The following is a 13,168-nucleotide window of genomic DNA, read 5'->3' on the forward strand; positions in this document are numbered from 1 at the left end:
CGGGGACTGGGAAAGCAGAGCGGCTGGAGGCGCGGTCGGTGCGGTATCGGCCCTGTGCGTGGGCTCTGCTGGGCAGGCGACAAGCGGGTAGGGGCCTTGTCATGATCCATGCTTCTTAGTTTCCGTGCCAGTGCCTTATGTAGGTGACTTGTGGCAGGGCACGGTATAGTTAAAGGCAAAGTGCAGTATGCTGGAAGTAGAAAATGTCTTGTCTTTCTTCAGGTGAATTTTATCAACATGCCACAACAGAGGCCTCCCAAGCCACCTTAGCTAGCGTGTCTCCTGTTTTTGCCGTGGTAAGTATGTACAGGGGTTTCCACCAACAGCTTGTGCAAGATGGTGGTGCGCCTCTTTTTTTTTCCCTTTTTTTTTTCCTCCTCCTTAAAGCATCATAACAGCAGGTGGATTCATCTGTCGTAGAACACTTGAGGACCAGTTGTGGTATGCAGTGTTCATCGAGATGTTTTTCTAAGATCCAGCATCTGCTGGAAGTTCTCTTGCTTTAATTGTGAAGGCAGGACAACTCTTAGAAGTGGTGCAGTCAGAAGGTTTCTTGTCTAGCTTGTCAAGGCTTGCTGATGGGTTTTACAGTTATTATTCCTGTGTCTTGATAGCTGCTGTTCTAAGCAAACATAGGACTTAGGGAAGAACAAACTCTCTATGTATTCTTTTTAAAAATTATTCTGAAAGCCATTTGCAGACTGCTTGATTGACTTCATTCATGCATGTGAGGGAATGTAAGGCCTCCTTGTTGAGAATGAAAAATAGTCATTGTACAACTAGGTGCATGGAGCTACGTCCTTGTGGCCATGTAACCCCTGCTTCAGCTCTACTGGAATGTATGCTTAGGTATGTTTAATTCATGGGAAGTTATTTTTAACGCCAGTAATATGCAATTAAGCTACATGGTTTATAAGCAAACCAGCAAACTTTCTGATTAAACCAGACTTTACAGTTTTTCCAAGAAAATAATTTTATTAGACAATACAAGTGTTAAATGAATAATCTGAATGACAAGTGCTAAGATTAGGATTTAAATGCAGGTTGCCAGCTGAATAGCATGTTAATGCAATACTTGACATGGGCAAAAGGCCTAACTACCCAGTCTGTGGTATTCTTTACTCTTTAAATTTTATTTGTAAATTTTTCAGATTGCTCCAGAGGAAATAGCAAAATTTGTAGTCTAAAATGTAAGATGCCCTTCTGATCTCTTCTCCTTGGTGTCCAGCGATAGGATGTGTGGGAATGGCTCAAAGCTGCGTCCCTCATGAGAGGTTCAGACTTGACATGAGGAAACATTTCTTTACCGAGAGGGTGCTCAACCCTGGGACAGGCTTCCTAGAGAGGTCATCGGTGCCCCATGCCTGTCAGTGTTGAAGAGGCGTTTGGACAATGCACTTAATAACATGCTTTAACTTCTGGTCAGCTATGAGGTGGTCAGGCAGTCGGACCGGATGATCATTGTAGGTCCCTTCCAACTGAAATAGTCTAGTCTGTTCTATTTTAAGTCTGATTCTCTGTAAATCGCCTTCATCCCAAAGTTTGTGTAGGAACGTGGTTGTACAGATGACACTGGTTTTGTTTGGTGTGTATACACAGTGAAATATGTGGCAATTTGGTGCAATGGTTTTCTTAATTGGGATGAACTGTGAAGAGAGGGCATAAAAAGTTGATTTTTCTTCATAACTTATTTTCCATTTGACTTCTAGGCAACTGCAAACAATTTTAGAAATTGATTTCTTGTTTTACAGTATTTCTGTGAAAAAAATATTTTTTTTCCACTCCTTTAGATGAAGCTTGACAAAGAGGGAAATACTACCTATTTTGGTGAGTTTTCATTGTAGGGTGGGTTGGTTGGTTGGTTTTTGTTTGTCTTTTTTCTTTGTCTAAACAGAAAAGTCCAACTGGGAATCTACATGGGGTAGAAAATTATATTTGGGATACTTCACTGTGTTTATTTGGGATGTTGCAACATTTCCTCTGTTTCGCTGCCTTCTATTGGTCTTTATAGCATCTTTATTGCTACAAATGTTACATATTTTTTAGTAATACTTTAAAAATAACATTTACCGTCTCTCACAGGAAGGTAATTTTTACTTTGACTTTTCCCTTTGTGACCAGCATGCTACTTTCCCTGCCTTGTATTTCCCTTCCTGTAGGATTGCATGTGCTTTTTCAAACGAGTCACTTGGTTTATTAAATTAACTGTTATGACCAACTTTTTTATTATATCTAGAATTTTTCTCTTTCTACTCAAGGTACAGTCTTCTAAACTTTGTAAAAAAATAAATTACATTGAGGAATCAATGGGAGGAAAACCGTTTTAGAGATAGCACAGCTTTTTTTTTTCTTTTGTGGGACTTAGTAACACACTAAAGTGTAATTTCAGAACATATATGCTTATCCCCTAAATGTCTTCATCTAAAAATATTTTTATGATAGAAAAGAAGAAAACAGAATTATACCAGGAATTGGGTCTCCAAGCTCGAGATCTAAGATTTCAACACCTAATGAGCATTGCAACTAGGAACAACAGGATCATCATGAGAATGGAGGTAATACTTTCCCTGCAGCTGAGTGTAACTTGAACCATGTCTTATCCTTGCACTTGCATTTGCTTGCACGGTTCTTTTAATACCAGCTTTCTATGACATGCAGTAAAAGTGTCTTTGGAGCTCTACCTAGCAATCAGAGGTATGGGCTTACCAACAATACATATTAATGACTGTTTTCCTAGTTGAGCACAGGAGAAACATTGCTAACATTGCCGTAGAAGTAAAGGCTTACGAGGAACCTCTTCTCCATCATACCACAACTAGCATAGTGCTGTTTCTGAACCAAGGGCAATCCACTAGTTTGCAGTTCGCATGAGATTCTTTTATTTTCCTGCCTGAAATGACACTTGAAGAGTGGCTTTATCAAAGCCAAAATTACCAAATGCATTACAGAGTTATGAGAAATCTTCAGAGAGGTGTTTTTTTTCAGACTCCTGCATGTACTGTCTTTTTCAGTTCTTGAAGGCTGTCATAACACCAGAGTTTCTTCTGATACTAGATTATCGTAATTTAAATCTGGAACACTGGCTCTTCAATGAACTAGCATCTCAGCTGGCTGGGGAAGGTCAACTAGTTACATATTCCTTGCCCTTTGAATTCCGAGCCATAGAAGCAATCCTGCAGTACCGGGTGAGCTATCTCATATTTAAATTGTTTTGGAAGTTGTTGCTTCATAGAAAGGACAGTATGATTTTATTCTTGTGTTAATATTTATACATACACATTTGTATACGTGTTCTGCTCTTACTGTAGGAGCTCCTGTTTCATTTTCATTTTTGTTGCTTTAGTTTTTATGGGTTTGTGTGCATGTGTGTTTCCATTCCCTTCCCAAGAAAGTGCTAATTAGATGCGATGGCTTCACCATAATTTGGACAATTAAAAAACAAGTCAGAGTACCTTTCTAGAGACATGCTGTAGCCGAAATGGAAGTCACATGAAAGTGCTGAGGCTTTTGGCCTCTTGGGCAGGAGTCAGATAATGATTTCTAACTATCCTTAAAAATGTATGCTTGTTAATGCTAATATGACATTTCTAGACAAATAGTGTTTTAGCTTTATCAGCCTTATTGGTGTGGTTGTCACTGGGTTTCAGTTCAGTGCAAATCACTTTTATAAAATATTGTATTTTGCACTGGGTTTATCTTGTAAGTGGTATCCCTATAGCAAGTATTTCCTGGGCATTGGAAAGCAGATTGTGTTCACTGCCTATTACTGTCAATTCTGTGTTCAGAGACAGGAGTCAGTTGCCCAAGTCATTCTAAAGGGATTGCTTTAATTCTTATGAAGGATCATGTTGTTATCTAGATCAGCAAACTGCAGGGGAGACTTAACACTTTGCAGCCTCAGATCCTTGAGACACTGGAAGCTCTAGTGGACCCCAAGCTTTTGTCTGTGGATAGGAGTAAACTACACATTCTCCTGCAAAATGGCAAGAGGTAAATAAGAGTAAGCCGTGAAGAGACTAGAAGATGACCTTAGAAAATTATGTGTGATGAAATGTTAGAAAAATGGTATCTAATATTAATTTCCTAGATTACTGTAATGCTGGGTTGTGCATCTTGTTTGTATGCTTAAAAATCGGTATACAAAATACCTAGTGATACGGGGAGAAACGGAAAAAGGGAAATCTATTCCAAGTTGTCAGAAATACAGTCAAGCTTCTTAAATAGCATCTGACAGAACAAACTAATACCTAAGAGAACAAAATAACATCATGAAAATGTTCCCCATAAAGTAAAACAAGATAGCCTTCGGATCTGTGATTTAAGACTAGTACTAATACGCTGGTACCTCTATGTATTCCCCTCTCTGATACGACAGTGCAAATATGCACTCGCTATATGCTCACGGAGTGCTTGTTTTTTCCGACTCACAAATATATCCAGAAAACACATCTGAATACCTTTTCGTGTGTGTTTGTAGCTCTCTGGTCCCCAGACATACCACACTAAGTGTGTGCCCTGTAGACAGTTTTTTGAAGGAGCTCTTAGAACCCTGCAGGGAAGCCTTCCCTGGCCACTCCATCTGGTGAGGGTGCTGGCTGGCTCACTTAGGGATTACCTTTGTGCACTGGTGCCAGTGGGGATTACTTGACCTTTTGCCTGTTCTTTCTTCAGCTTGTCAGAACTGGAAACAGATCTTAAAGTTTTCAAAGAAACAATTCTGGAGATCTTAGATGAAGAAGAGTTAATAGAAGAGCTCTGTCTGTCTAAATGGACTGATCCGCAAGTATTGTATGTATATTTTGAAACCACATGCTTTTTTAACAGTGTGTTTTGTTTAAGGAGAACTTGAACAGTAAACTGGGTGTTCCCTGCCAAAAAGCAGAAAGAAAAAGACTTTCTATTTTTTTTAAGCCCTAATACTTGCTGCTTCAGAAATCAGTGTGTTTGCCATTTTGGAGAGGGACTCGATTAGCACTAGTCACATTATGCAATTTCAAATAGATCTTGGCATAATAGGCCAGCTCATCTAGTATGTAATGGAGTGGGAGTAGGATGGCAGGAGGAGGAAAAAGTGGAAGTTATTTTCCAATACAAATTAACGCTTTCTGGGATAATTGTCTTCAGTTACACCAAAAAAAAATGAAGAGGCAGGTTTTAAAGCCTATCTAGAATAGGTCAGACACCACACTTCTTTTGCTGGCAGTGTTCTGAACACCGTTCTTCTAGCTTTTTGCTCACTAGCAGAACCTGAAGGTAAAGAGGCAATCTTCTTGTGCACCTGAAGAGCAGCATTTCATGAAAAATGTACCTGCAGAAATAGTCCTATTGCACTCTCTCAAATTTTGGTGAAAGACAGCACGCAGCAGCAGCAGCAGCGGGGTTGCTTTAACAAAAACTAAAAAGCAAAAGATAACGTGTATCGGATCGTAATATGTTTTGGGCTGAATTGTATTGTATGTATCTTGGGCATACAGACATGTTTTATGTTTAAGCAGATAACAGAAACTAGCTTTTGGGGTCCTTTGCAAAGTTACTGAATAATACTTTTGCCTAACTACATTGCATGTGGATATTAATACTGTTCACACAGTAGCAAGGGTTTGAAATCAGGAGGTAGTTACTTGCCCTGCAGAGCTTAGTCTGCTTAGTGCAGCAGAAACTCAGTATTCCAGAACTAGGATGCAGTTTGCATTTCTAATACATCTGCTGGAGCAGTATTTGGAGGGCTCTGAATTGCAGGCTGCTCCTGAGCCAGCAGCTGGTCTTCATCCTGGTTTGGTTCACAACCTTCCTTTGGACTTAATACAAGCTGCTGGCAAATGTCACCTTGCCTCATGGTAGAGAATGCGTAGGGGACATCTAGGAAAGATACCAATGTCGCCATACTCCTACGTCAAGAGAAACCTGAAGTCATCCCTTCTTTCAGACACCGTTGCACAAGGGTAGGAGAGGTGGTGGGAGGTCATGTAAAGAGTGCTGGAGTTGTGCTACAGGATGCAGTGAGGCAGTTGATGCACGAGACACACCAGGAAATGCTAGCCACAACAGCACCTTTTCAGGCAAGCTGGCAGGGTGTGGACAGCTCTTTTGGCTCCAGGGTTGATGCAGGTGATGTGTGGTATTTGATGAACTCAAGAAGCCAGAGAAGGTGTGGAGGAGCCCAGTTAGGCATGTAGGTGCTGTCAGAGATCATTTGCAGCAGGAACGGTGAGATGAGCCCAGAAAGACGAGACAGACATTGTATGTTTGTGTGAAGGGATGGCAGACTGTCAGGGACTCATGAGACAGATGGAGGCTAGTTAATGAAAGCAAATCAGGTGGCAGTTATTTTCAAGTCCCTATGCCTGTTGTTTCCCTTTGTATATCCACAGAGGAGCCGATATAAAGATACTCATCAAATAAGACCTTGAGGTGAATCTGTAATACAGCAGACAGTGCTCTAAGACTTTCTAGTCTGCAACTTCTCTCATCTGCATGCAATAAAAACCTCAAGGTCTGAAGGGCTTTAAAATTGTCCTAGGTAACTCAAAGTTTCTGCCCCATAAGAGAGGAAATAGGGGTTAAAGCTTGAAAAAAAGGTTAAAGGTCCTCAGGGAGCTTACATGGGTTGATTCTTAAGACATATCACTTATTTTCTTGGAAAACCATTTTGGAGAGGTTCCTTTAACGGTCAGCTATGCCAGGAGGAGATTCTTTAAAAAGTTTAGTTTCTCTGGAGAAAAAAGGTCGTGCCACAAAAGAAAAAATGATGAAGAATCTTCCTGGCTTTGCTGCTAGTTTCTAAGCTCCGCTGGATTTCAGGTGCCTCAGCTTTCATTTGCACAGTGAACAATCCAGTACACCACGAGAAATGTACATACCTTTTCCAGAGAAGGCTGCTGTGCCAGCAATTGGACCATGAAATAAGATGAAAGTCTCTCAGACTTCACTTAGGAGGGCAGCATCTTCCATTTGATACTCACTCTTCAGCTGCTTCATGCTCCCAAAACGTTTTGCAGTAATTACGGTGAATAGCTGAAACACCTTACAACTAAACTATTTAAATACACACCTAAAACATCTCCCCCACCATATAATTGTTTGTGTGTTGACCTTTGGTTTTTGTTCTTGGGAGTTTTTGACTGCGCTGTTACCGGCTTCCACCACTTGAGGGCACCAAGAAATTAAGCATCTCCTTTCAAAATTGTCAGCACTTTATAATAACTTAATAATAAAAAAAAGTATGATAATATAAAAAATATAAGTAATATAAAATTTATATAACTTTATAACTCTTTAATATCTGAAAAAGTAAGATTTGTGTGGTGTGCATGCCTTGAGCGTATCAAATGCTAACTGGTCTACTCAAAATAATTGACTGCCTATGCTAATCAGCTCACAGATACAAAAATATGCCTTTTATTTTAAGCTGTTGGTATTGATGGAAGTTCCTCACTGAAAAGACTGGATTTTGAGATCTGGTGTTTAACAGCACTCTTGTTGGCTGTTTCCCACAACTCTTATGCGCCTTGTCTTAACACATCAATAATACACCTCTGTACAACATGTAGCTAACCAGAAACATGTAAATTGTTGCTCACAGTGAGGAGAGTACATCTGGGATTGACCATGCAGAGGAAATGGAGCTGCTGCTGGAGAACTATTACAGACAAGCAGAAGATCTTGCAAATGAAGCTCGTGAACTCAGAGTACTGATTGACGACTCAGAAAGCATAATTTTTATCAACCTGGACAGGTTAGCTACTCTAGCTGTTGGACTACCAAAAGCCGTGCAGAATATAATGCTGCCTAGTCTTTCTCAAATCTGCCTACAAGGAAAGTTGGGGAAATCCATCTTCGTGAGGGTTTGAATGGACTTGCAGTCACAGCACAAGAAGCTGCATTGCACTTTTCTTATGAGTGAACTGTATACAGCTAAGCAACAAGACACCCTAATTAGTACGTGTAAAAACCTCTCTAGCTAGGCATCGGTTTTCCCTAGCAGGAGAAACCAGGCTTCTCCTAGATCCTTCTGGGGAGCTATTCACTAAAGGAAGTATCTGCAAATTTAAGGGCCAAAGAAAATTCTACTCAGGAAAGTTTACTCTTAATTTGGCAAAACTGAATTATTTAAGAGTCTGGCTAGGGTACTCAGGTGTTCAGTAAGAGTTGCGTTATCACTCTATAGAGCGATACAAGTATCAGTAACTCTGGAGCGAGCAGTTTCTCTCTGTATGCTACAGTTTTCACTACTATTCAGCTTTCTCACTGAAAAATAATTGTAGCTTGCATTTGCAAGCACATGCCACACTGTCTTTGAGGTCAGTGTTTAATACTCTTTCTCCCCTTTACTGGGGAGTTATCTATAGAAGCAATTGGTGGATGCTGCATCAGGAAACTACAACAATCCTTTTGGGGAAGACTTGAATATGGAATTCTGCAAAACAAAGTCAAGTTTATAGTCTGCAGCATTTACCCACTCTACTTCTTTGTGAGTATATTCATCTGCAAGGTAACAGTAAATTTTCATTTCTTGTGAGTACACATATCAATTCCAGCCAGTTAGTGGTCAAAGGACACAAATTTCCATGGAAATTTACTGTTACTCTGTGTATATACACCTCTAAGAAGTGAGAAATGCTGGAAAGTCTGCTGATGATTAAGCAGAACCTGCTGCCTTAGCGGTATCCTGATGCAGCAATTTCAAAACGATAGCCTCTTTATACTGGTGTTCCATGAGCTTTGTCACTGGGTTGCCTAATTCTAGCATGACTTCCTCTCTTTCACTGGTTTTAGTGCATGCTGTATGGAATTTGAGAATTTAGGCAGCAAATCTATTTTTGGGTTCCTCTTACAGATGTTTCTCCCTTCTTTAGCCACCGTAATGTGATGATGAGACTGAACTTGCAGCTGACTATGGGGACTTTCTCTCTATCTCTCTTTGGACTCATAGGAGTTGCATTTGGTATGAACTTGGAGTCATCTCTTGAAGAGGTAAGGAACAAGTGCTGCTTTTATCGGTGACATAAAACATGGGCCCTACTCTTATAGTGCATTTTATATTCAGTACAAGTTCTTTCTTTCCATAGGTAAAGTTCCCTATTTACATTAGTGTGGGAACATAATTTAGCCCAGTGATCCGTGTGTTCATTACGTCACTTTTTTTGTAAGCAAATTACTGTCTGGCTAACTGCACAGTATTGCAGCTTTTTTTTCTATGTAACGACCATAAAAAAGAAACAGGAAGACAAATTTATGGCTGTATAAGGACTGACTATAAAGCAGTATTAAGGTTTCTTTAATGATCATCTATTCTTATGAAAAGACCAGCTTTGTCTTCCAGATACAAGGGTATCTGGCAAGCAGCCAGGGCACTTCCAGCACACCAGAGGAAATATTCTACTGTCAATTACGTGTATGTACCTAGACTGGGGGGTACGAATTTACAATTGCACATGCTATCTTTAAAACAAAAAAAAAACCAAACCAAAACAAAGCAAAGACTTCTTCCTTTCCAAATCCATTAAACAGAAGGGTTGAATTTCCAAAATTCTTGATGAAGGAAGGAAAAGTGCACGGGACAGTAACAGAATATAGTGGGTTGATTCCTAAATAAAATGCTTTGCTGTGAAACAGGCCTTTTCACAAGACAGGGCTTGGCTGTTGATGGTCGAGAGTTTACCGCTTCCTCCCATAAAGGAGGAGAACACTGGTGGGAAGTAAGAGATTATCTTTGCATAATGGCTTTTCTGAAGAGAGAGTTGCATGACTAATGTGAGTGTTCTGTTGGTAGGACCCCAGAATATTTTGGCTGGTGACAGGGATTATGTTTCTGGGAAGCGGTCTGATATGGCGACGCTTGCTTTCCTTCCTTGGGCGGCACCTAGAACCTCCACTACCTCCTCACGTACGTATGGCTGGCTGGGGTTTCTGCTTCACACTCTGCACGTATAGTCCATTTCTAAAGCAGGAAATAAGATGTTGTAGAGGAGTGGGCCACAGAGCATGGGAGAGTTTAGCTCAGTGTCTTCTCCTTGACAAAGGAGAAGGTTCTCCCTAGCTGGATTGAACGAGGTGGGAAGCCCCAGCACTGGCAAAGATACACTTGAGTGGTAAGATGCTGCTCACTGTTGCCAGAAGTGAAGCTGCAGGCTGTTCCTCGAGACACGCTGTGTTTACTTTCACCTGGCAGCCCAAGGGAAGCTGAGACTAGTGGTAGAAGCAGCCCTAATTTGCCTTCTCAAGTGCCGCAGCAGTCTGTTCATAGCAAGAAACATAACAGATGCTGCCCTTCTCCCACCCAGGTACTAACTCTAGCTCTGTAGTCCCTGTCTTGTAAAAGAGAAGGTAAAGATAAAAGGACAATGAGGACAGGTACTAGCTGTAACATCTCTGGAGAATGATGCCATGGTTGTGATGTCCTGACTCCCAGTCCAAAGTTTGCAATATCTCCTCACGCGCACACCAGCTATCTTTGCCATTGATGCTGATGGCATTGTAGAGCCCTGTAGTACCAAGCTGTATGAAGATTTCCAAGGAGACCCGTCTTCTTCTTAGCGAAATTTTGTGTGGGTCATTGTTGCTGTTGACTAACTACCCTTTTGCTGCCAAAGCTTGTGGGACTGCATTGCCTACCTCTGTTCTGCATTCTAATATTTATAACAGGGAAGTATCAGTGCATTCAAAAGTTAAGTTGCTACAAGTAACAAAAGAAAGGGAGACCCAGATGGAGTCCCCTTCTTCTCTCCCCTCCCTTGTCACTAAGAGGCAGATGGAAGCAGTCCATTGTGGATTGTTGACTATGGCTACAACTAATTGGATTATCCTCAAATGTTGCTCAAAACCAATTCCAGCACATACTGACTCTGGCTTGGAGAAATGTACTGAAAGGAATTGGAGAGGGAGAAGCCTGAGACAGTGTTCTGAAAATAAGAGGAGAAATATCATGGTTCAGGCCTCTGTGAAGCTTTCTTTCCTTCTGCTGCATATAGAGCAGCTTCTCATGTAATTGCAGGCTGTTTTGTATCTTGCCTAGGTTCCTGCAATTTTGAAAAAATCCCAACCAGCAGCTGGAAGAGTGGAACTAAAGAACAACCTTAAAGCAGAAACATTTGGGCTGAGCAGAAGCAGCTTTACGGACTTCGGACACTTTCCTTGCATTTGTTCTTCCTTACTGAAAACTGCAAGAATTTCTAAACTTGCTAATTTAATATATATTTTGTGCCAAAAACCCATGGTGAAATTTTAATGCTCACACACAAAAGGAGAGAAACACAAGGGAAAACAGCAACATGCTTTCCACAGTAGTCTCACCTCCACCTCATGTATGTTCCATTAGTTTTCTGTATCACATACATGTACTTATTTTTGGGGCATTCTCATTTCAAGTTTATCTGTCAAATACTTCTTCATGTAATTGCCTTTCTTAAAGAGAATGGTATTTCCAGCTTAAAGGATGACAGCAGTCAGCATTCATCAATAATTCTGGTTCTGAGCTGTAGATTTAGGAATCTGACTTCAAACGTCAAAGAAAAATCCACCCCAAAAGTGGCCTTTTTAATGGATTTTTTTTAGGCTGTATTTAATTGCGGAGAACAGATTTTCCAAAGCAGAAAGCACACCTGCATCTCTTGTGAAGCATCACCTCTAAATTGGCAGTAACCAGAAATAATAGCTTCCCTCATTTTAAGTGAGTAATAACAGGCTTTGAAATGCAGCTATTATCCTTAATTAATTTAGGCCCAAAACGTATGCAGTTTCAGTAACTGCATACTGAAAGGAGGAAAAGGAAAAGCGGGCCTATTGATAATGCAGACTTGTGCTTGCCATCTGCCACTATTTCAACGCGCATTGATAAAGCTGCAGTTTTAACAACTCCTCATGTCATAAGGACTGATTCAAGTGCTGGTAAAAATCAACAGACCAGTTGGTTTCTCTTAAGCTGGGCTCTGCTCGCTCTCTTTTCTCTCCCAGGAGGCAAGACAAAGCATGGACTAGCCTGCATCACAGTAAGTAGCTGGGTTAGTAAAGGGCGTGGAAGCCTGGTGTCCTGTGATGGACTGAAGAAAGGAGTAACATTCTTATGCCCACTATTTGTATTTTTTCTTAGGACTTCTCTCTGAACTCTGAGGGCATAGTTCTCTGCTGGTTTCTCTCAGTCTGTAGAGGGAGCATGAAATCCTTCTAAATCGGGCCACTAACTCTGTTTCTTGTTTGGGAGAAACCTCTCTGGAACATACAGCGAGTACCTCCTTAGGTGTCACCAGATTAAATCACTGTACTGGCAGGGGTTGAAAAGACAGTAACTCTAGTTGTGAACCTTTTTGCTCAGGGCTAACGAGTCAAAAATGAAAACAAAAAGGTACATAAATTAAAATTATGCAGGCTGGTGATCCTAGTTTGGTTAAAATCAGTTCTATGCCATTTTATTTTCAGTTGTTCTTGCTCTGTATATGACTTCAACTACAGATATAAAAGGCATGAGAAGGTGAAAAAATTAATGGGGTTTGTAATGTTTTTGAGGTTTTTTAGCTGATTTTTTGCAGCCTTTTTGCTAGCAGGTAGAGATGTAATAAAACCTCTGAACTGAGCAATCCAGCGGGGAAAAAAATGGCTCACAAACCTTGGCTTATAAATCCCAGGAAAGCCCAGTACCTGAAGGGATATGGATGTTGATGTTTTCAACCAAGCTGTAGTTGCATTAGGTCAGGACTGACATGTGTTGGTGCAGCTGTTTGGGAAGCTTTCAGGTAAGATTTCCAAGCTCTGTCTTTTGTGCAGAGAGGCTTCTGTGAACTGTATTGACTCATTTTCCTGTATATAACTGACTTAAAGCACAATAAAAGCACCGTGACAAAGGCACATCTTTTACAAGACTGCCTTTCTGTCTACGGATATACACAAATGTTTAATGGTTTTCTTGCAGTTCAAGTAACCAAAATGCATTCATGTGCAATAAAATTACTCTGAGATCATACACAGAAAAAAAACCAAAGCCAGTGGAGGCTGTATGTTCAGCATGGGATTGCTACAGAACATACTGGTTTCATCAATTTTCATTTAAAAAGAAAAACTGTTTTTATTCTGCCTTTAGAAATACACTGCTTGTTTTGCTTCACACTACAGTTCACAAATTTCTAGGGTAAGTACTGTGTTCCCAGTTCCATACAGTTACTTCTTTCATAAAGTT

The 13,168-nt window shown here is 40.5% G+C and overlaps 1 protein-coding gene across 1 annotated transcript in view; it reads left to right on the forward strand.

The window, feature by feature from the left end:
• The window catches only part of MRS2 (MRS2 magnesium transporter), a 12,584-nt gene extending 1,357 nt beyond the window's left edge, over positions 1 to 11,227 (forward strand). The window contains exons 2-12 of the mRNA XM_009887224.1: positions 19 to 76; positions 223 to 296; positions 1,791 to 1,827; positions 2,443 to 2,555; positions 3,012 to 3,185; positions 3,860 to 3,990; positions 4,672 to 4,788; positions 7,583 to 7,735; positions 8,856 to 8,973; positions 9,773 to 9,886; positions 11,015 to 11,227. Of these exons, the coding sequence (XP_009885526.1) occupies positions 19 to 76; positions 223 to 296; positions 1,791 to 1,827; positions 2,443 to 2,555; positions 3,012 to 3,185; positions 3,860 to 3,990; positions 4,672 to 4,788; positions 7,583 to 7,735; positions 8,856 to 8,973; positions 9,773 to 9,886; positions 11,015 to 11,227 (1,302 nt within the window). The remainder of the gene's footprint in view (positions 1 to 18; positions 77 to 222; positions 297 to 1,790; positions 1,828 to 2,442; positions 2,556 to 3,011; positions 3,186 to 3,859; positions 3,991 to 4,671; positions 4,789 to 7,582; positions 7,736 to 8,855; positions 8,974 to 9,772; positions 9,887 to 11,014) is intronic.
• The last annotated feature ends 1,941 nt before the right edge of the window (positions 11,228 to 13,168 follow it).

The sequence above is a fragment of the Charadrius vociferus genome, unplaced genomic scaffold (genome assembly GCF_000708025.1).
Source record: "Charadrius vociferus isolate BGI_N301 unplaced genomic scaffold, ASM70802v2 scaffold1086, whole genome shotgun sequence".
In the NCBI taxonomy this organism is placed as follows: domain Eukaryota; kingdom Metazoa; phylum Chordata; class Aves; order Charadriiformes; family Charadriidae; genus Charadrius; species Charadrius vociferus.